Source organism: Saccharomyces cerevisiae, chromosome XV, assembly GCF_000146045.2.
Source record: "Saccharomyces cerevisiae S288C chromosome XV, complete sequence".
In the NCBI taxonomy this organism is placed as follows: Eukaryota; Fungi; Ascomycota; class Saccharomycetes; order Saccharomycetales; family Saccharomycetaceae; genus Saccharomyces; species Saccharomyces cerevisiae.
This window is the reverse complement of record NC_001147.6, coordinates 865,649-884,159: the sequence shown is the minus strand read 5'-3', so window position 1 is coordinate 884,159 and position 18,511 is coordinate 865,649. Positions and strand designations below refer to the sequence as shown.

General features: G+C 38.6%; 13 protein-coding genes across 13 annotated transcripts, besides 1 other annotated feature; 4 read left to right on the top strand and 9 right to left on the bottom strand.

The window, feature by feature from the left end:
- Nucleotides 1-25: 25 nt before the first annotated feature.
- CPA1 (carbamoyl-phosphate synthase (glutamine-hydrolyzing) CPA1) lies at nucleotides 26-1,261 on the bottom strand (the record flags this gene model as incomplete). The annotated part of the gene is made up of 1 exon (NM_001183722.3): nucleotides 26-1,261. The coding sequence occupies one exon, from the start codon at nucleotides 1,259-1,261 to the stop codon at nucleotides 26-28; it is 1,236 nt and encodes a 411-aa protein (NP_014947.3).
- Nucleotides 1,262-1,317: 56 nt separating this feature from the next.
- On the bottom strand, nucleotides 1,318-1,395 carry YOR302W (uncharacterized protein; the record flags this gene model as incomplete). Its single annotated transcript, NM_001183721.1, has 1 exon — nucleotides 1,318-1,395. One exon carries the CDS (start codon nucleotides 1,393-1,395, stop codon nucleotides 1,318-1,320), a length of 78 nt encoding a protein of 25 aa, NP_014946.1.
- A 492-nt stretch (nucleotides 1,396-1,887) lies between these two features.
- Nucleotides 1,888-3,195, bottom strand: RAX1 (Rax1p; the record flags this gene model as incomplete). The annotated part of the gene is made up of 1 exon (NM_001183720.3): nucleotides 1,888-3,195. One exon carries the CDS (start codon nucleotides 3,193-3,195, stop codon nucleotides 1,888-1,890), a length of 1,308 nt encoding a protein of 435 aa, NP_014945.3.
- A 289-nt stretch (nucleotides 3,196-3,484) lies between these two features.
- On the bottom strand, nucleotides 3,485-5,725 carry BUD7 (exomer complex subunit; the record flags this gene model as incomplete). The annotated part of the gene is made up of 1 exon (NM_001183718.1): nucleotides 3,485-5,725. One exon carries the CDS (start codon nucleotides 5,723-5,725, stop codon nucleotides 3,485-3,487), a length of 2,241 nt encoding a protein of 746 aa, NP_014943.1.
- A 749-nt stretch (nucleotides 5,726-6,474) lies between these two features.
- On the top strand, nucleotides 6,475-6,930 carry MBF1 (multiprotein-bridging factor 1; the record flags this gene model as incomplete). The annotated part of the gene is made up of 1 exon (NM_001184346.3): nucleotides 6,475-6,930. One exon carries the CDS (start codon nucleotides 6,475-6,477, stop codon nucleotides 6,928-6,930), a length of 456 nt encoding a protein of 151 aa, NP_014942.4.
- Nucleotides 6,931-7,121: 191 nt separating this feature from the next.
- MUM3 (Mum3p) lies at nucleotides 7,122-8,561 on the bottom strand (the record flags this gene model as incomplete). The annotated part of the gene is made up of 1 exon (NM_001183717.1): nucleotides 7,122-8,561. One exon carries the CDS (start codon nucleotides 8,559-8,561, stop codon nucleotides 7,122-7,124), a length of 1,440 nt encoding a protein of 479 aa, NP_014941.1.
- A 277-nt stretch (nucleotides 8,562-8,838) lies between these two features.
- TIM18 (Tim18p) lies at nucleotides 8,839-9,417 on the top strand (the record flags this gene model as incomplete). The annotated part of the gene is made up of 1 exon (NM_001183716.4): nucleotides 8,839-9,417. The coding sequence occupies one exon, from the start codon at nucleotides 8,839-8,841 to the stop codon at nucleotides 9,415-9,417; it is 579 nt and encodes a 192-aa protein (NP_014940.4).
- A 330-nt stretch (nucleotides 9,418-9,747) lies between these two features.
- Nucleotides 9,748-9,909: an origin of replication (ARS1526; Autonomously Replicating Sequence).
- Nucleotides 9,910-10,088: 179 nt separating this feature from the next.
- On the bottom strand, nucleotides 10,089-13,958 carry YOR296W (uncharacterized protein; the record flags this gene model as incomplete). The annotated part of the gene is made up of 1 exon (NM_001183715.1): nucleotides 10,089-13,958. One exon carries the CDS (start codon nucleotides 13,956-13,958, stop codon nucleotides 10,089-10,091), a length of 3,870 nt encoding a protein of 1,289 aa, NP_014939.1.
- Nucleotides 13,959-14,265: 307 nt separating this feature from the next.
- Nucleotides 14,266-14,952, bottom strand: UAF30 (Uaf30p; the record flags this gene model as incomplete). Its single annotated transcript, NM_001183714.3, has 1 exon — nucleotides 14,266-14,952. One exon carries the CDS (start codon nucleotides 14,950-14,952, stop codon nucleotides 14,266-14,268), a length of 687 nt encoding a protein of 228 aa, NP_014938.3.
- A 256-nt stretch (nucleotides 14,953-15,208) lies between these two features.
- On the bottom strand, nucleotides 15,209-15,820 carry RRS1 (ribosome biogenesis protein RRS1; the record flags this gene model as incomplete). The annotated part of the gene is made up of 1 exon (NM_001183713.1): nucleotides 15,209-15,820. The coding sequence occupies one exon, from the start codon at nucleotides 15,818-15,820 to the stop codon at nucleotides 15,209-15,211; it is 612 nt and encodes a 203-aa protein (NP_014937.1).
- Nucleotides 15,821-16,012: 192 nt separating this feature from the next.
- Nucleotides 16,013-16,162, top strand: YOR293C-A (uncharacterized protein; the record flags this gene model as incomplete). Its single annotated transcript, NM_001184669.3, has 1 exon — nucleotides 16,013-16,162. The coding sequence occupies one exon, from the start codon at nucleotides 16,013-16,015 to the stop codon at nucleotides 16,160-16,162; it is 150 nt and encodes a 49-aa protein (NP_878174.3).
- A 145-nt stretch (nucleotides 16,163-16,307) lies between these two features.
- RPS10A (40S ribosomal protein eS10 RPS10A) lies at nucleotides 16,308-17,062 on the bottom strand (the record flags this gene model as incomplete). Its single annotated transcript, NM_001183712.1, has 2 exons — nucleotides 16,308-16,573; nucleotides 17,011-17,062. 2 exons carry the CDS (start codon nucleotides 17,060-17,062, stop codon nucleotides 16,308-16,310), a joined length of 318 nt encoding a protein of 105 aa, NP_014936.1.
- Nucleotides 17,063-17,577: 515 nt separating this feature from the next.
- Nucleotides 17,578-18,507, top strand: YOR292C (uncharacterized protein; the record flags this gene model as incomplete). The annotated part of the gene is made up of 1 exon (NM_001183711.3): nucleotides 17,578-18,507. One exon carries the CDS (start codon nucleotides 17,578-17,580, stop codon nucleotides 18,505-18,507), a length of 930 nt encoding a protein of 309 aa, NP_014935.3.
- Between the last annotated feature and the right edge of the window lie 4 nt (nucleotides 18,508-18,511).

Sequence of the window (18,511 nt, the reverse complement as noted above, 5' to 3'; positions counted from 1 at the left end):
GTTACGTAATGTATAAATTTTGTTTTTAGAACAACACTCTTTCCTTGGCCAACTTAGTAACATTTATACTCTGCAATCTCGATTTATCGGTACTGTATGTTACTTTTAGTGAGATTGAACTTTTTGCCTGAGATTGTAATTGGTATTTTTCTATATTATCGAAGAATTTGTCAAAAAGAATAGCTGTGTCTAAGGGACCACCTTTTGCCTCTGGGTGAAATTGGGTAGAAAATATGGGTCTTTGAAGGTGTATCATGCCTTCGTTTGATTTGTCGTTTAAATTAACAAAATAAGGTTTCCATTGGTCCTTTGGTAGGGTCTCAGGATCAACTGCATAGCCATGATTTTGAGATGTAATGTGGCACTGGCCGGTAGTCAAATCCATGGCAGGGATGTTGTGAGCCCTATTACCATATTTCAATTTGTGAGTAGAGGCACCGGAGGCCAGAGCCAAGAGTTGATGGCCTAGACAAATCCCAAAAATAGGGATACAGTCATAAACAGGGTTATTTAGTAATTCCCTGACGTTGGAAATTGTAGCTTGGCATAGTTCTGGGTTGCCTGGTCCATTGGATAAGAAAATACCGTCGAATTCAGAAGCAACATCTTGAATTCTGTAATCATAGGGGAAAACAGTTACATTGGCACCTCTTTTGACTAGGCATCTGATAATGTTTTCTTTAACACCACAGTCAATAAGAGCCACATTTGCCTTAGCCTTCCCAGGTAAGGCAGAGACGTGGAAAGGCTTTTTTGTGGTGACTTGAGCAACCAAGTTAGTTTTCATGGGATTCACGTAGGGGACAGGGTCATGATCAGCCAACGTAATACGGCCCAAAGAAGAACCTTGTTCCCTCAAGTATTGCACTAGTTCACGGGTGTCTACGCCAGTAATAGCAGCAACACCTTCTCTCTGACACCATTGTGCCAGAGATTCAACAGCGGTCCAATGCGAATATTGATAAGCATATTCAGCGACAACGATGCCGACCACATGTATATGCGGAGATTCAAAATACTTCAGTAAATTGTATTCATCGCGGGCTTCGCCGGATGGGACACCGTAGTTACCAATCAAGGGTTGCGTGAAGACTAATATCTGACCACGGTAGGAAGGATCAGTCATGGACTCTGGGTAACCAACCAGAGAAGTAGTGAAAACTGTTTCACCAGCAACAGATTTGTTTGCACCAAAAGATATACCTTCAAAGGAAGGACCATTTTGGATACAGAAAGTAGCTTTTGTTGCAGCGGAGGACATTTGAAATATTTTTAGGAGTGGTTTGTGATAGAATTTCTGATTATTAAGCAATGAAATTAGTGGGAGCTAGTTTTCCAGATGTGGTCAGATATGTAGTCTTGGCAGGTGTATTGAGAGTTCGATAAGCTAAACATATAATGTTTTTTTTATTTCAAATCTGCAAAAAGGGTATGTAGAAGAGTCGATTACCTTGTATTCTTTGCAGTATTTAAACAATTAGATGTTCGAGTGTATCTATGTGTTATAGTTCTGAAGAAAAAAAAAAAAAAAAAAAAGAAAAAGAAACGACGAGTCAAGAAAAGAAAAGAAAAAGGAGGGGCATGAAAAAAGAAATTGACCGAATAATCTAATGAACGTTGGATAGTTAAGTGTCTTACGAGAGAGCCTTATATATCATGTCATCGCCTTTTTTTTCCGCGAGAGGTGATAAGTGAAATCGCAACTATTTACTCATCATGAGGTAATGCGATGCGATGATGAGTCAAACACCCTTCCACGGGAAGCGCCAGCCGGCGCCCTCGGTAAAGCCTGCACTTAACGGCCCCTCGCTGTTTCTTGTACTTAGCGTCACGCGCTATGGAAATATGCGGTGCACAGGTGTTTTTATAGGGGGGTGATGGATTACATCATACACGACGGCCGGGAACACAGCTGAAAATAACTGTGAATGCGGCAGTGGCACCCACTACGAGAAGCAGACACCACAGTCCACGCTTACGTAGAAGCTGCCGAGTAAATGGGTGCTCTATGCGGGTAAGACGGCGCCTACCGCCGAACACCGCAAGTATCATTGGCACGTGATCGGTATCACTAGAAGCATCTCCTTCGTCATTGCCAGCGTTTTTGTGTCTGTGGAGAAGTCTCTGTGTGACGCCAAACCAGGAATACACAATGTCCACTTGATACATGCCACACACAATGCAGTAGCATCCCAGTGTAAATGGCACGACCGTAACGACACGGATTGCGCGACTATACGCCAGGAAGATTAGAACATATCCGATCCAAAAGCCGATGCCTAGCCAGAGCAAACCAAAGCCAATACGACTGATTGACGTGTGATTGGAGAATGGCGAGCGAGAAATGTGCGTCTGGCCTCGAGAGCGATTGCTTTTTTCGTTGGTGACGCCCACTGAGTGGAATCTCCAATCAGATATTTCATCGTGGATGTTGTGTAGTGCGACGCGGCTTAGAAATTTTGGGAAACAATCCATTTCTAGGAATTGGTAAGTTAGGTTTTTTAGGTCGTCAAAAATCTCAATGTCGTACTTTCGCTCGATTTGTACGCTTTCTATTATGCGGTTCCGCGTTTCCATGGGGATGTTGCTCAGGTACCGTTCGCTTTGTTCGGGCGATACTAAATAGGTGTTGCAGAGACCAACTGCGCTGTGCAGCAGTTGTTTTGTAGTTATCTGCGGTTTTCCGTCTTGTTGGGAGCGCCTTTTCATTATCTCGTCGACGATCAGCGCTACGTCTTCGTTTCTCAGGGCTTCTTGACCGATACCCGATTGGTGCTTCCAATCACCCAGCAATTCGTTTAATTTTGGTGAAAAGGGCACGTCTGGGCCGCTATTTTCTAAGAGTTTATCAGGTGCTTCCGGGTCTAGGTGCCCTTCTTCTATCAGTGCGTTCAGCAAGTCAAATGTAGCCGTAGATGTACTTCCATTCTGCTGTTGTTCTTGTGGAAAGTTGATTAATGATTTTCTTACCAACTCTATGTAGTTTTTGCAAAGTCGTGTATGTGTCATAAGGTCAACCCAAAAGTCCAGATAGTTGATGGCATATGGGAATTGTGAAAGAAATGTATAAAAAGTCCAGAGATCAACTGGCTGCGATGTCCTCTGTATTAACACTTCATACAATGTTGGCAATCGTTCACGCTGGATCATCTCGAAATTTTGCATACTGCTCACTTTGCTGAGCTCTTCCTTCATGATGAATGGGACGCTCTTGAACTTTCTTTTTGGCAGAAATTGTTAGAGGTCGTTGTGCACAATGAATTTCCCGTATGTGTTTTATTGATATTTTCGTTTTGCCCGCATTCTCGAAACACGAATATTTTTCCTCGAATGGCGGCGGGCGGCGAAGTTACATAACCAGCATTGCTCTGTATTAATGTATGCTGGGTTTTCTTTAAAGTGACCCAAGAGTTTGACACAACGTTGAAGCGTATCGCCAATTTTTTTTGGATTATATATACGTATTAATGTCTTTTTATCGTATTTATGCATCGTAGCATCCAATGGTGCAAGTAGTGAAGAAATTGAGCAAATTCTCCTGCACCAAGTTGAGAACAGTTTCTGGATATCTTGACGAGATTTCATTCGAAACTTTGGTCAGACTCATATCTTGAATAACCACACTTAAACAATCAAGTAAACTTATGGAAAATTCCGTATACCAACGGTGGTTCCAGCAGCATATCTTCACGCAAAGGTCGATAATGCTATTGTCTAGCTCTCTTATGCGTGAGCTTACTATTTCAGGGACCATGTCATGCGAATTAGGTGAGTTTATAAAATTTTTGACCCGTTGGCGTTCGTTTATACAATATTCCAGCAGTTTCCTCGCGCACCTTGATGAAAATCTCTGCGATAAACCGTTCTGGAAGGCCTTGGCGGCCTCAGGGAAATGGCCCAGTCGACGTGCACAAAGGCCAAATAACTCCCATTCGAAAGTCAACTTATTGTGGTTGTTATTCTGTGCATCCATGTACAGTTGTTCGGTTTGCCATAATGTATACATCTTCAGGTCTTCATATAAAAGCATGAAGAGGTTGTCTAACCATCGTTCACACAGCCGTTTAGCCCTCAGAGGCTGTTCTTCTTGTTTGTTAACGTCCTTTGGTAACGAAGATGATGATTTTTGGTACTCTTCTTCCATAACGAAAATGTTTGATCTGTACTTTAACAGATTTTCCCAGCCGGTGATCTGCACAATTTCTGTCAATAATCGGTATGCCAATTGGAAAGTAGATTTCAAGTTCGACGCAGCTAAATTGACCAGCATTGGATCCGCAGAGCGGTGTTCATTCTGAACGTCTTGTGGATTCAACGACGTCACTTCATCCAGTACAACGTCAATTGGCAATGGCAAATGAAGACTATTATTCGAAGGCAACGGAGCTACTCTTTTCAGTACGTATTTTTCCTTTAATGGAGACATAGGGCATGAATTCAGTATCAGTAAGGCATTTTCAATATCATTTAGCTTTACATACACCTTGGATAAAAGATACCAAGGTCTAAATTCACTGGGAGAACAATTGACTGCCTCTTGCGCTATGTTTTGCGCCAAGCTGTAATCCTGCCTTTTGTCTATCAAAAATTGCGCTTGTAAGCACAGTAATTCAGATTTATAATCCATGCGGTTATTAGTGTTGTTTATTATTTTATCCTGCGAAAGCATATCGTATGTGAGCTTTATTGCGTCTAATTCTTGATCACACACCAAAAAGATCTTGATTAGTATTATGATCGCCTCAGGGTTGTCGGTAGCCAGATTCTTCAACATTATTTCCGCCCTGCTAACATTACGAGTCAGCTTAACTATCTCAACGAGTGTTTCTACCAAATAGTTATTAGTGTTCGTCACATTGGTAATATAATACGGAGCTCCCAATAATGGGCCCTTATGGTAAACTATAGGGAACAGATCAATGAACATTTCTGGTACATCGTCGATTTGTCCTGCAGTAAACGGGTTCAAAATCAAGGTTTCCACTAAATTTTGTAATTCTCCCTCTTCAGCGTTTTCCTTCATTAACATGATTGACCGTACTACGCCACTTACGAACGTTTCAGCCCAAATTAAGTCATAATCCGCACACATCTCTATATTTTGACTTTCACCGTTGCAATCCACTATAAAGTTCTGAATCGATCCTGGAATATGAACGACGACATTTATGTCGCATCTCCTGAACGCATTCCAAGTGGAAAATGAAATTCGAGCAACATTGAAGGTTTTCTTCCTGCCAAACCAAACTTGGGGTTTCTCGCTGATGACCTCTGAAATCTCCTTCAAAAAAATTGCGATTGAAGTTGGACCGGATGTATCGACACCCATTGAGTAAAAAAATGTCCCTACTTCGTCCTTCAGTTTATCAAGTGGATGGAGCTCAGCGACCATCGGGGCTCCATCATTGGCATTTCTGCTGCTACTGTATATAGATGCATTTGTATAATTTGTGGTAACGGCGGTGTCACTAGCATCGCCATTGGTTGCCATGGAAGCGGCAGAGTCATCGGCTACAACGGCTGCAGGGGACTGAATAATGGCCGCACCATTTCTACTCGTACTGTTTATGGCATTTGTGTTACTTGAAGTGGGCAAATACTTTGTTAGTGTGACCAAGTCTGCCGGCCCTAAGTCTTGAAACTGCGGTAACCGAATTCTTCTCTCATGTAAAGCATAACCAATAAAATCTTCTTTTACCTCTGGTATAGAATTCTGCGTAATCATCTGAGGGAAGCTCTTCTTCCTTAGTTCTTTATTTTTTTGCGCTCACTCCCTTCTCAAACACTTCAACTTAATAACAGCACTATTTATGGAAAAAAAATCTTAAAATAATTAAAACGCCATTGCCTCGAGGCTAAGCTTACGCCCTCTTGCTATATTTGCATACGTTTTTCAGATCCTTCTTCTATTCCTGGCTCAGGTACCAGGTACCGAAAAAGGTGAAGAAAAAAGGACTTGGAATGTGTTCACGTGACGCTATCGACACCCGCATGACAGAATCTTAAGGCAATGCTCGCAACTTTCTTCCAAGATGCGTGAAAATGCTTATAAGTCTTACTAAGCTATCAAGACATACTGAATTTGGGTCACTACGTCTCATTTATCGAACACTGATGAAAAGATGGTAGGCCTGATACTTGGCCCAAATGTACGCCAGTCAACTTTGCATTGGAGGGTAATAGAAGCAAGGATTCTGTTACCCTGACTATGTTACCCTGATTGTATTACCCGACCAAGAGAACCACGTAGAACGTCATGGAACAATTCCTGGAAATAATCGATCACCATCGTTGCCTCTTTCATGAACGGGCGCCCCTTGACGGTGGTGGTATATATTAGGTAGCTGGAAAGGCGCCTGTCGCTTAACCAATAATAGTTTCATGTGTTAGGGAAGGTTGAATCTACGCTTCCATAACTGTAAAAGCTAATAAGCTAGAAAACAAAAAAGTTAACGAGCAAAATCGTAAAGAAAAATGTCTGACTGGGATACAAATACTATTATTGGTAGCAGAGCAAGAGCTGGTGGTTCTGGCCCAAGGGCCAACGTTGCCAGATCTCAAGGCCAAATTAATGCTGCAAGAAGACAGGGGTTGGTTGTTTCCGTTGACAAGAAGTACGGATCAACCAATACGAGGGGTGACAACGAGGGTCAGAGGTTGACCAAGGTCGACCGTGAGACAGATATTGTCAAACCCAAGAAATTGGATCCAAATGTCGGTAGGGCCATCTCGCGTGCCAGAACAGACAAGAAAATGTCGCAGAAGGATTTGGCAACCAAAATTAACGAAAAGCCAACCGTGGTAAACGATTATGAAGCCGCTAGAGCTATTCCAAACCAACAAGTTTTGTCTAAGTTGGAAAGAGCCTTAGGCGTTAAATTGAGAGGTAACAACATCGGTTCGCCTTTGGGAGCTCCAAAGAAGAAATGAAGAGGTCTTCTTTCATTTGTTCCTTTCTTTTCGCACTGCATGTCATCAATGAAGCATTCTTAATAATGTACATTATTCTATCATGATCGTTTTATGGTTTTTTTCGTTTATTTTATCATTTTTTTTTTTTTTTAGCTTTTTTTCCTCTATAGAAAGTGAAGTACACACGTATATATTATGATTCAGGATCTTTATTTGGTCTCAATTTTAATATTTTTTTGCAAGGACTCGATTAATCTATCTTTTTCTATCCACCTATTTTCAAGCCACTTTTCTAAACTCTCATCATTGTATGCGAGTAATGGTTGAATTTGATGCTTTTTTACATTTACCATCACAACAATGGGGTCCTTATCCTTTATGTTGTTTTCAGACTCCATTTCTGGTTGAATCATCTCAAAGATTGTCGGAGATATTTGCTCTAATTGATAACCTTTATGAAGTCTCAAATCTCCGTTGGTATGATCATGCCCACTATCAGTATATTTGACTCGGTAATAAATTATGGTGACATCATATATGTATGGATTGATTCGTACCACCTTGGGCTTGCCGCTGCTGATTTCTTCCTTTTTTGTAAGTAAGTATGAATTATCTACGATCATGGGCGGCGTCGTCTTATCGGATACCTTGGAAGACTCCATTTTCATGCTCTTGTGAACTAATTTGTCAAGTTCTCTGTGAAACAGGTATCGGGCCTCTTTGATTATATTGTTACGGTTTTTCTTTCTTTTGATGTTTTTAATTGATGAAAAAGCAGCCATCAAAGTGGTAAAGTTTTTAAATCTTGGGTATAATAAATTATAGAAGTTTATAACAAAGGGAAAATCTTGGTGTAATTTTCTTTGAATAATTGATAGTTCCAAACTCATGATATTGACTTCGGGAAAAATAGTAATAGCTTGATTGTTTTGTCTTTCTAAAATATCTCTTAACTCATTCGATGAGAGTGCGAGTGTTTCATCTTTGAAGAATATGTTCTTTAGTAGATCCAATCGAGGAAAGTTAAACATTTTTCCCCAACCAAGAAATTTTAACTGAGGCCATTCAGCTAGATCTTCCCCCTTCCTCAGCTTTTGTAGAAATTCCCATTTAGTATAAAACTTGGTGGGACAACTTTTGAGAAAAAGGTAATTAATCAATGTGTAGTCATTCACTGATCGATGATTACATATCATTAATGTGGTTTGGAATTTGCTATCTTTAAAAAAGTTTAGGTCATCACTTCCCTCGGTTATGAAAATTTGGACGTTTTTTTTTTTTTCGAAGGTCATTTCAACTAAATGTAGCTGAAACCAAATTTCAATCGCCTCCAGCACCTTGTCTAAAGTTGGTATTATTTTCAGTTTACTATATGTCAGTGCCCTCGAGAGCAGCCGAATTTTGTACTCACCTATTATGGGCACATGCGACCAAAATCTGTCATATAGTAAATGCAGTCTAAGACAGAAGGAATTCGTGTTAATGAACTGTAGGAATTGATTGATTGCAGTAAAAAAAGAATGAAGGTAAAAATAGCCAAAAAGAATAAGCAACCTTGGGGTCAGACTCAACCAATCAGAAATATCTAACTGTTTGAACTGGACCCTAGAACCGACCATATATGTTTCGAAGAAATCAACAAAACCCATCTTAAAGTTATACCTTTCGTTTAGTTTTCTGTGTGGAAAAGAGAAATTTTATTTGATTAAGATTAACAATGAATCTATTATGGTGCATATCTTGCCCTGTTAACTTTCAATTTTTCATTTTGTGTCGCTACATGCCTTGTTGACACTCGGTTTTTTTGAAAAACAAACCATTCTCGCAAAAGATCGGATAAAAATGAAAACTTCCAGACAGTGGAATGCACACATTAATTAACGGTGATGCGAGGTGCAACAACTGAGTAATTTAATACCTTTGGTAATGCTATTGTTTCCTGGCTTGAAGCCTGTTCTTAATGCTTCCACTGTCATTGTAAATCCTGTACGAGCTGTTTTTCCAGGATTAGTACTTTCAACCAAAAGATCCTTTTATAGCATTAATCGTTTAAATGCTGAAAATAAAATAAACGATATTGCAAATACGTCAAAAGAGGCATCCTCTTCAGTGCAGATGTTTAAGCCCCCAGAGTTCTCTCAATTTAAGGACTCTTATCAAAAAGACTATGAGAGAATAGCAAAATATACTTTGATTCCATTAACAATGGTACCTTTTTATGCCTCCTTTACCGGCGGGGTTATAAATCCTTTACTCGATGCGTCTTTATCGTCCATTTTTTTGATATATTTACAGTATGGCTTCACAAGTTGTATTATTGACTATATACCGAAGGAAAAGTATCCAAGATGGCATAAGCTCGCCCTTTATTGCCTCTATGGAGGATCCATGTTGTCCCTGTACGGTATCTACGAATTGGAAACGAAAAATAATGGTTTTGTTGACCTGGTAAAGAAACTTTGGAATGAAAATGATGACCATTTGTATATATTTGGAAGAAACTGACTCACCCATACTTTTTCTTTTTTTTTGCATTTCTAAGATTTCATTTTTAGAGTCAGATTCCCCATGAACTTAACTTAGGAGAGATTTTATAAAAAGACAAATAAGCAATAAAATATATCCTTCTTCTCGAAATCCAGATATATATGTATATATCGATCTGCTTGGATTGGTACAAGACGATCAATTCTTGTCGAGTGAAACGCCTAGGGATACAGAAAGGAAAAGTAGGAATTCGTGATTGCTAGTATTCTCATTCTGTCTAAAGTGCCTTTTTTATTATTATCTGTATGCTTTTTGTTTCTTTAATGATGAGGAACGAATTTTTATACTACAAAAAAATAATGTTTACAATTTTTATCAATGTATTGAAACATTTTAATATTTGTTAGGATTCGCCTTTATTTCACAATCAAAAGGAAACACATAAAAAAAGTGTCATGCTCTACGTGAATAAAGAATTAGTGAAATAATAATAAGGCAATCAGAATACAACTATCGCACTATCTGCGAAACTTTTTACTATATGGGTATAAATGCTAAACGGAAAACTTGTCCATAAAACTATGATTCTTATAATAAACGATGATACACGTTCATTCATTTTTTATCGACGCTCAAATATAGGGTGGAACTGTTTAGTCAGCACCCCATGTATATATATAAAAGAGACTTCAGTTTCTGCCCTTTTTTCCTGTAGGAGTGACCGCTCTACTCACCGCTCTTCTATTTTTCATAGTATTAACAAGTTCTTTTCTGTCATGTAAAATTCGATGAACGTAATCATGTTGGCCTTTCGCGATCAATATTCTCAATATAATATTCATTACTTCTGCATCACGTTCCAGTTGTTCCTTAGGCTCTTTTACAATGTTAGCTACTAGCGACTTTTTTCGAGATATTGTTCCAGCGGATTTATTCGTAAAAGTAATCGGAGTTTTCTTCAGATAAAACCATCTCAAATACTCTTCATATAGGGGAATCAATCGCTGAACTTCATCCTTCAATTCGGAGACACTTTTATCATAAAAAGCTGGGATCAGCAATATATTTTGGTAATACTCATTTTTCAATTCTGCAAGAGGGGGACCTTCTCCTTTATTATGAAAAAAATCTACACACAGCGCATCAAGCCATTTGAATACAGCCTCGATTTCCGCTTGAGTCAAAGGACGACCGTATCCTGATACCGTTTTTGTGGTTGAAAGAGTATTTTCCCACAAAGATTTCTTTGCTGAACGCAATATATTAACTTTAGCGCTATTCAATGCAGGTAGAAGAAGTAAATCAGCGTTCTCTAAAACGAGGTTCCACGCTCTTAGCATTACCATAAACAACAATCTCTGTGAAAGTTCTGATGCCAGAATGTTCAAATTTGCGTTTAAATAGTCAAATAGTGGTAAAATTGCGTCATATACTGCTTCGTCAGACGCAAGTGCAGAACCATGGTGACCACACACTGTTTTTAATGTGGTTCTCGAGAAGGCAAATGCAATAAAATCAGAAAATTTGTTGACTATTAGGTTTATTGCACGATCTCTTGACCTGCTAAAAGATCTATATATTCTTCCCATAGAAGAAACGGCATCTATTTTCTCACTTTCCAGGGATATTTGGCAATATAAAGTTCCCTGCGGATTCAATGTGAGCGAAAAATCGATAGGAAACCCATCATCCTTGAGCTTTCTCGGAGTGAATTTCATATTGGCTTTTCCACATAGATCATCTTCCGCTAAATTCTTTAATCTGCTGTGTGGGTGGTGCCATATAGTAAACATAATATCGTTCGACTTTCCGAATGGAGACTCAAACACAAACTCTTCGTCCCATTTGGGAGTAATCGATCTTGCAACAATCTTAGTAGTACCTATTTCCCGTTGTAAAGTGATGTTTCTCATGGAAACGTAGGTGTTTGAAAGCCCCGTTTTGCTGAAGCCTTTAATATTTTCAGCACCGATAATTCGAAGGGTATAAACTTGCTTCATATTCTGGTCATCGAATGACTTCCCATTATCCTCTAAATTATGGGAGGAGTGGTACTGTGCAATAACAGAGGATATTTTTGATGGATCTGCTTTTTCTTCGAAGCTCTCTAACAGAAAAAGTGTTTTATCAAGATCATTTAGCAGTACGCACGTACGCTTCTTGAACTGATATGGAGCAGGAGCTACCATCTTCGGAGTTGATTTAACTACATTTTTCAAATCTTCAAACAGCCTACTACTTCTTGATTTTTCATGATTTACGTTAGCGTTATTCAGGCTAAGTGAAGATCGAGTGTCTGAGCTTTCTAAAGAGTAGGATGGTTCATCACCCTCCTGTAAATCTCTCTGGATCAATTCCATTAGTTGAGCTGAGTATGAAAGCATACCATCTGAAAACGCCTTTAATATTACCGTGATCATTTGTGCCAGTTGAAATTCATTTTGCCAACCAAATTTCTCCAACATGCTAGTTGATTCATTTATCATTTTGAATATGTCCAAAACTGATCTACTGAAATGGTCCTGGTCATTTACGGGTTGCCAATTCTCGCTTTCTAGTGAAGATTTAATAACTTTTTGAACATTACGGCTCACATCATCACATAATCGAGTCAAATATTTGATGAAATAATTTTCAAGGTTAAAGAAAAATTTCCCTTTTGGCTTTACCTGCAGGTAAATCTGTCTCAGTTCTTTCAGTACATCATACATATCTAGCGCATCTATTGGACCCAACTTTTGTCCAGTCATTTTCATGGTACTCTTTTCAGCGGTTTTTATTAGATTTAAAGAATCCGAACCGTATACTTCACATAGAAATACTGCGCATTGTCTAGGCAGAGATATTTCGTCCAATAAAGGTTTATTGTAACGTTTTTGAATCGCTTTTATGGCTTCTATAATTGTTTCTACGAGATTCTGAACGTTTTGAATTTCTATTGCGTTAGCCTTTAGCATATCCTGCAGAAGGGAGACAAAATAATCCTCTGATGCTTTAAAAAGAGTCTTCTTAAATAATTTGATCCAGTATTTCTTTACAGCTACGGACTGCGTTTCATAGAATTCCATTACTGGATCCCCAACAATGTTTGAATAATAAAATGACAAAACTGGAGAAAATTTTGGCTTTGTACCTGAAAATATCGCAGTTAAAAGGTTATTTATTGTCCTCATAGACTGATCAGTCGTATGAAAAAGGTTTGCAGCCCATAAATAGCGATCCTGAGCATTCCAAGCGGATGGATCCAGATTATCCTCTGAACATAAATATTTATTGCGGATGACAGAAAACAAGTTTTCAGTTATTGGGATATTTAGCTCTTCATCTCCTAGAACACTTAAATTTGCTGCTGAATAAACCAACGAGGAGATGGTGGAAGGATATTCTATTCTCCAATACCTCGCTGATTTATGAAAGAAGAATAGAGCTTCTTGAGAAAGATTTATGGCATTTACAGCATTAGAACACTCTTTTTTTAAAACAAGGCCTATGAGACGGACAAATACGCTTTTTGCATCCTTGGGTATAAGACGGTTTCCGTGAGAGGTAACCTTTTCGCCTATCTCAAATCGATCCATTAAATTTGCAATTTCAAGAAGTTCATAATTCTTCCATAAATTGTATTCTCTGTCACTTGAAAAATCAGAAGCCGTCAAAGTACCGTTGTCTTTCTTGATTTTTTTCCTAAGATATCTTAGTTCACCGCAAAATATGGGATTTGTACAATCGTCCTTAACAGCCATTACGTCTTGGTGAAGCTTTGTTTCATCTGTTTCGAATAACTGCATAAAATACTTCATATGTGAAATATCTTGGACTTTGAAAGAGGGTTGCTTATTGCTAATCGTGCTCCCGGAAATGCTTCTATATTGAGGGACTGTGGCAGGTGAGGCGGCTCTTTTCTTCTTTACTGTTGTCTCGCCTTTTTTAAGATTAATCTTATAATCAAGCAGTCTCTTTATGATATTTGCACAACTATCTGGAAGTACATCAATTACTAGGTCTATAAAATAAGCAACTTCACTGAACAGCTCGTCACGAGAATTTTTAATAGTCATTTTCTTTAGTTCATTACTGGCAATATTTGTGAAATAACCGACCACCTCCTCCATTTGACCCATCTTGGAAAATGTATCTGCACTAGAAGAATCGAGCATGCTATAATACATCTTAACAATACTTTTCCAATGCATCTCATTCGGCGCCAAGTTTTTATTTCCTGAAATTTGTGCCAACTTCCCTTTTAATATACGTAAAGTTGCCTGTACTATATCGCGTTCCGACATATCGTCTTGTTTGTCAACCACTAGTTTCTTCCCATGTTGCGTTTGCTGATGATTCGTTTTGTCAGATAAAACCCTTGACGTTCCTGTCCTATTCGATAGCAAAGCTGCTTCTTTAAATCGCGGTTCGTTGATATAATCCAACAAAATTAGTTTTAAAGTGTAAAGATAGACATCTGATGTTGGTAATTCGGTATTAATGACGTTGCATATTGACGGTATTTCCACGGATACATCAGATACAGTAGATGATAATGTGGAGACTGTTCGATTCATAAGTTTCACACTAGCTGCAAAAGCCCTATAAAATGCCGGCTTATCCTCTTAATGATGTGAGAACGCTACTAATATTCAACTAGGAGCAGAGCTATTCGCCTTTCTATTTTCTACGTAGGTATATATATACAAATCTCTACATACTCATGTATCTTTTCACCCGGGAATGTTAACGTTACAAATTGTAGGCAGCTACCGAAAAAATAAGGCAAAAGGACTTTATAATAGAGAGGCCATTTTTCATTCCTATAGTGTTGCCTTAACAACACAAATTTCAACGCCTTGAAATTTTCATGATATCCTTGATTCAAATGCCCTTTGTATCTGATTGCTCGGAATCTGAAACGATGGGCTTTTCCTTTCTACGGACTTCTTGGATAAGAGGAGGACAGTCGCTTATTTTTTTAGGCTCTGTCATATGACTTGCCAAAATTTTGTGCATCTCAAACATATTGGTACTCTTGCCAAGTATTAATTCTAATTTTTCGTCGCACAGTATTTCTTTCTTGTTGTTAGGATTCTGCAGATTATGCGCTTTAATATATGCCCAGAGTCGTCGTACTACTTCGGTCCTCGTCAATTCATGCTCTCCTAGCAAACTCGCTAATGATTTAGATAGTGTAACTTTTCGTGTTGAAATAGGTGACTTACTAACAGTCCCTTTTTTCTTCTCAACATGAGTACCTTTGGTTTCGCTATCGTTCTTTTCCTCTCCAGATGATCGTTTGCTTACGGTAATTTCCTTGGTGAGCTCAATCGCCAAAGTAGCATTTTCCTTTAGCAGATCCTCAAGAGATCTTTCGAAGCGCGGCCTTTCTTTTACAAGATCTAGATGTTTCCTAATCAATTTGTTAATTGCTTTTCCCTGTGATTCAACGTCGATTGCATATACTTCTTTCAAAGCCATCCTAACCTTTTTAGTTGTGACCGTTTCCAAATCCATATCAGAGAGAAGAATATCGATCATCGTACTATAATCGTTTAATTCAGCCATGGCAACGCAAAGAAAGCTGTCAACGAACGCTTTAGTACTTGTTAAAATTTTCACCTATCTTATTCTGATCTCATCTTGGACTACTGCAAAAAAATGTATCAAAATATAGAACGGAATTTTGATGTTTTTCTAATTTACAATTATTTAAAAATATTATAGATGTAAGGATACGTAGATGTGAGGTTATGCTGTAGTTAAAAAAAAGGTTAGCGGATCGATTGGGGACGCAAGTAGGAAGCAACAACGTCTTTCACTATCATAAGGCATTCTTCATATTTCTCCTTTGTTGTTTTTCGTTCTTCTTGACTAAACGTTTTCTTTCTGCCCTATTCAAAGTTCTTGGATCGATCAATTCATTGTCAGTGCCTTTTACTTTATCATCAACTTCCACCAACCATTGATCATCTAACTTCTTATTTGCGCCCTTGTAGCCCCACTTTGGAACCCATTCACCGGATGCCTCATCATAAATCATCTTTCCTGCCCTTTCCTTTGGTTTAATACCCTTCTTAGCTGCAAACTTCTCCCATTTGGTCATAGCCTTAGCCTTTGGCAGTGGCTTTTCTCTTGGTAAGTCAGTGGTAGGGTCAGGAAGCTGCAACAAGGTCATCACGGAACTTTGACCGCCGGTGCCACCTACAGACTCCGTTGTTGTTTTCATAGGTAGTGATAATAGTTGATTGATTAGTAACTGAACATTATCACGAGTAAGACTCTTTATCTTTTCTTCACGCCTAGCATTCGAAGAATCTAAATCGTTTTTATCCAAGACATTACTATCGAATGCTGCCAGGTTACCCAAATCGTATACCACTGGGATAGGCTTTTCAACGGTGACTGGTAAGTTCTTGTAATCTTCTGCTGACATCTAGAATAGTATATAGGTATATGCTGTCTGGATATACGGCTTAGTCGATGATATAAAGTACACTAAGAAACGACCCTTCTGAAATCAAACTGCACTTTTTTTGTTAAAGGCTCATCTCATCACTTGGAAAAATTTTTATGCGTAGGGTGATCGCGAAAAAAGTATCTATTTCGGCAAGAGAAGCAAAAGATGATGAAATTACTATTTCTGAATATTATAGTCGTGCGCCGCCATTTGCATTGTAAAAGCTACAGACTATCACCATGGTATATATATATATATGGTGATTATCTGCTATATACGACAGAAATACCATACAAACCGTTTACTCGGCAACCTTGACTTTGCTTTTGATTTCACTTTATTAATTAAAAAATATACATAAGTTCAATGTAATTGAAAGTACAACACATCAAAATATAAACCTAGATATATAGAACCAGAAGAATGTTACAAAAGAGAAAATTCAATTGGAGCTACGAATTCCTTAATATCTTCTTTGTGGTCTTTGAGTTGGGTTTCTTTCTTGAATGTAGGTACCTGGAACAATGTGTTCTGGCAAGTTCAAGTATTCTCTCAAGTATTCAACACCTTCTTCAGTCAAGGTGTAGTAGTAGTATTGCCATGAGAATTGAGTCTTGACGTAACCCTTAGAAGTCAAGGATTGTAAAGCCTTAATGACATACAAGTTCTTGGTGTCAATTTCTTCGTGCTTGGCTTGGTTGAAATCCTTCTTGGCGACAACAACACCTTCTGTATAAAAAAAGAAATTATCATAGGAGAGAATGATGTTTACATCTCTCCGTTGAAATTGAAGATAAGTTAGTAAAAAGATCATATAGATGATTCGTGGTACTCGGTAAGGATCAAAAGTTGGATCTCCGCGTAAAACAGTTTTACCGTTTTCTTGCCCAAATATAGGACGTATACCATATTTCATACGTCTCCAGGGTCGATGGCCTTGTGCTGTCCTTTCGAAAATGTCGTCACACGGTTCCTTGTAATTTCTTCTATGTAATCCACTAATATATTCATAAGAAATCCTTTAACCTCATATGCATGGTATCCATCTGTGTGTTTGAAACATCGTGTATGTGAATGCACACTACCGCTACTGTGTATACGCATAACTTCCCTCGCTTGACTTTCCGTGTATCTTCATGCTTTCTGAAAGTTATTCTAAAACATACCTTGGAATAAGTATTGGTGGATCTTGTTTCTGTCTTCCTTTGGCATCAACATCTTGGCTACTTAGTTCGTACTGTTCTTGCTAAACTTTGCTACTCGACCTTAATAATCCAGCCCAAAATTGCGAAATCTTAATACCAGTGTTAATCTAAGTTACATGCAATTAATGGATATTTTTGCAAAAGAGCGTGCGTTACTAGATACGGTGCTTCCCACCGGTCTCCCTAGTGCCGCTCTCCCACAGTATGCCTATCGCGCTGATAGAAATGGGGAGAAGGACCGGAGTGAGCCTAGGCGTACCGGAGCGTTTCTCGCACACAGGGGAAATTTGAAACCCGCCTAAAATTGTACTTCTCTGGAAATAAAAAAGAAAAACCGGTGTAACACCCATACAAACCCAGAATGCTTGGATGTAGGGAAAAAATTGGCACTTCAACGTGTATGGAAGTTGCCTTTAATGAAACCTATCAGGGGATCTTTAAAGGACGTGTGTTTGCATTAGGAACATCGTACAAAACGGGGAGCAAGAACTCAGAGTATATATTTCGAAAGTTTTTTCAATTCTGTAGATGCCTCTTCAACTTTTTGGCAGGGATCAGATCGTTGTACATTATGATAACGGCAACATGAGTAACGATGACCAGAATCACCAAAGTGTTCTCGGATCTTGGACAAGAAGGGCAGCAGCAGCATTAAGAACGTTAATGAACAAGCGAATACAACGTATAACACTTACGCACTGGTTGCTGTTAGTCATATGGGTTACTAGCCTATGGAAATTTACCAGTCATTATAGACAGCTGTATGCTAATTCTGCTGTTTTTGCAACTTTATGCACGAACATTCTTTTATTTGGGATATCTGACATACTAGCACAAAGTATAGCCTGCTTTTATTCATATCACGTGGACCCTATACCGCAAATACTTAACGATACCTTTCATCATGTTCAGAACAACCGTGATGTAGAAAATGGAGGAGGTTATGAAAGTGATGAGCTATCTATCTTCAATGATTTTACCTCGGAACATAGCTCCTACACGGATAACGACGACTATCCTGAACTTGATAGGCCATTAGCTACTTTCAAAACGGACACATTTGACTTCTTCAGGTGGGGGTGTTTTATGTTCTGGGGATTTTTTATATCATTTTTCCAGGCTCCTTGGTACAAGTTCTTGAATTTCTTTTACACTGAAGATCCGACAGTGGTACAGGTTTTTGAAAGGGTTCTTTCGGATCAGCTCCTTTATTCGCCAATCTCTCTCTATTGTTTCTTTATGTTCTCAAACTATGTGATGGAAGGTGGAGATAAGGACACCCTTGGCAAGAAAATCCAAAGGCTATATATATCTACGCTTGGTTGTAACTATCTGGTGTGGCCAATGGTACAATTCATTAATTTCCTTATAATGCCTAGAGATTTCCAAGCACCTTTTAGCTCTTCAGTTGGAGTGGTATGGAATTGCTTCCTTTCGATGAGAAATGCGTCTAAATAGTAAT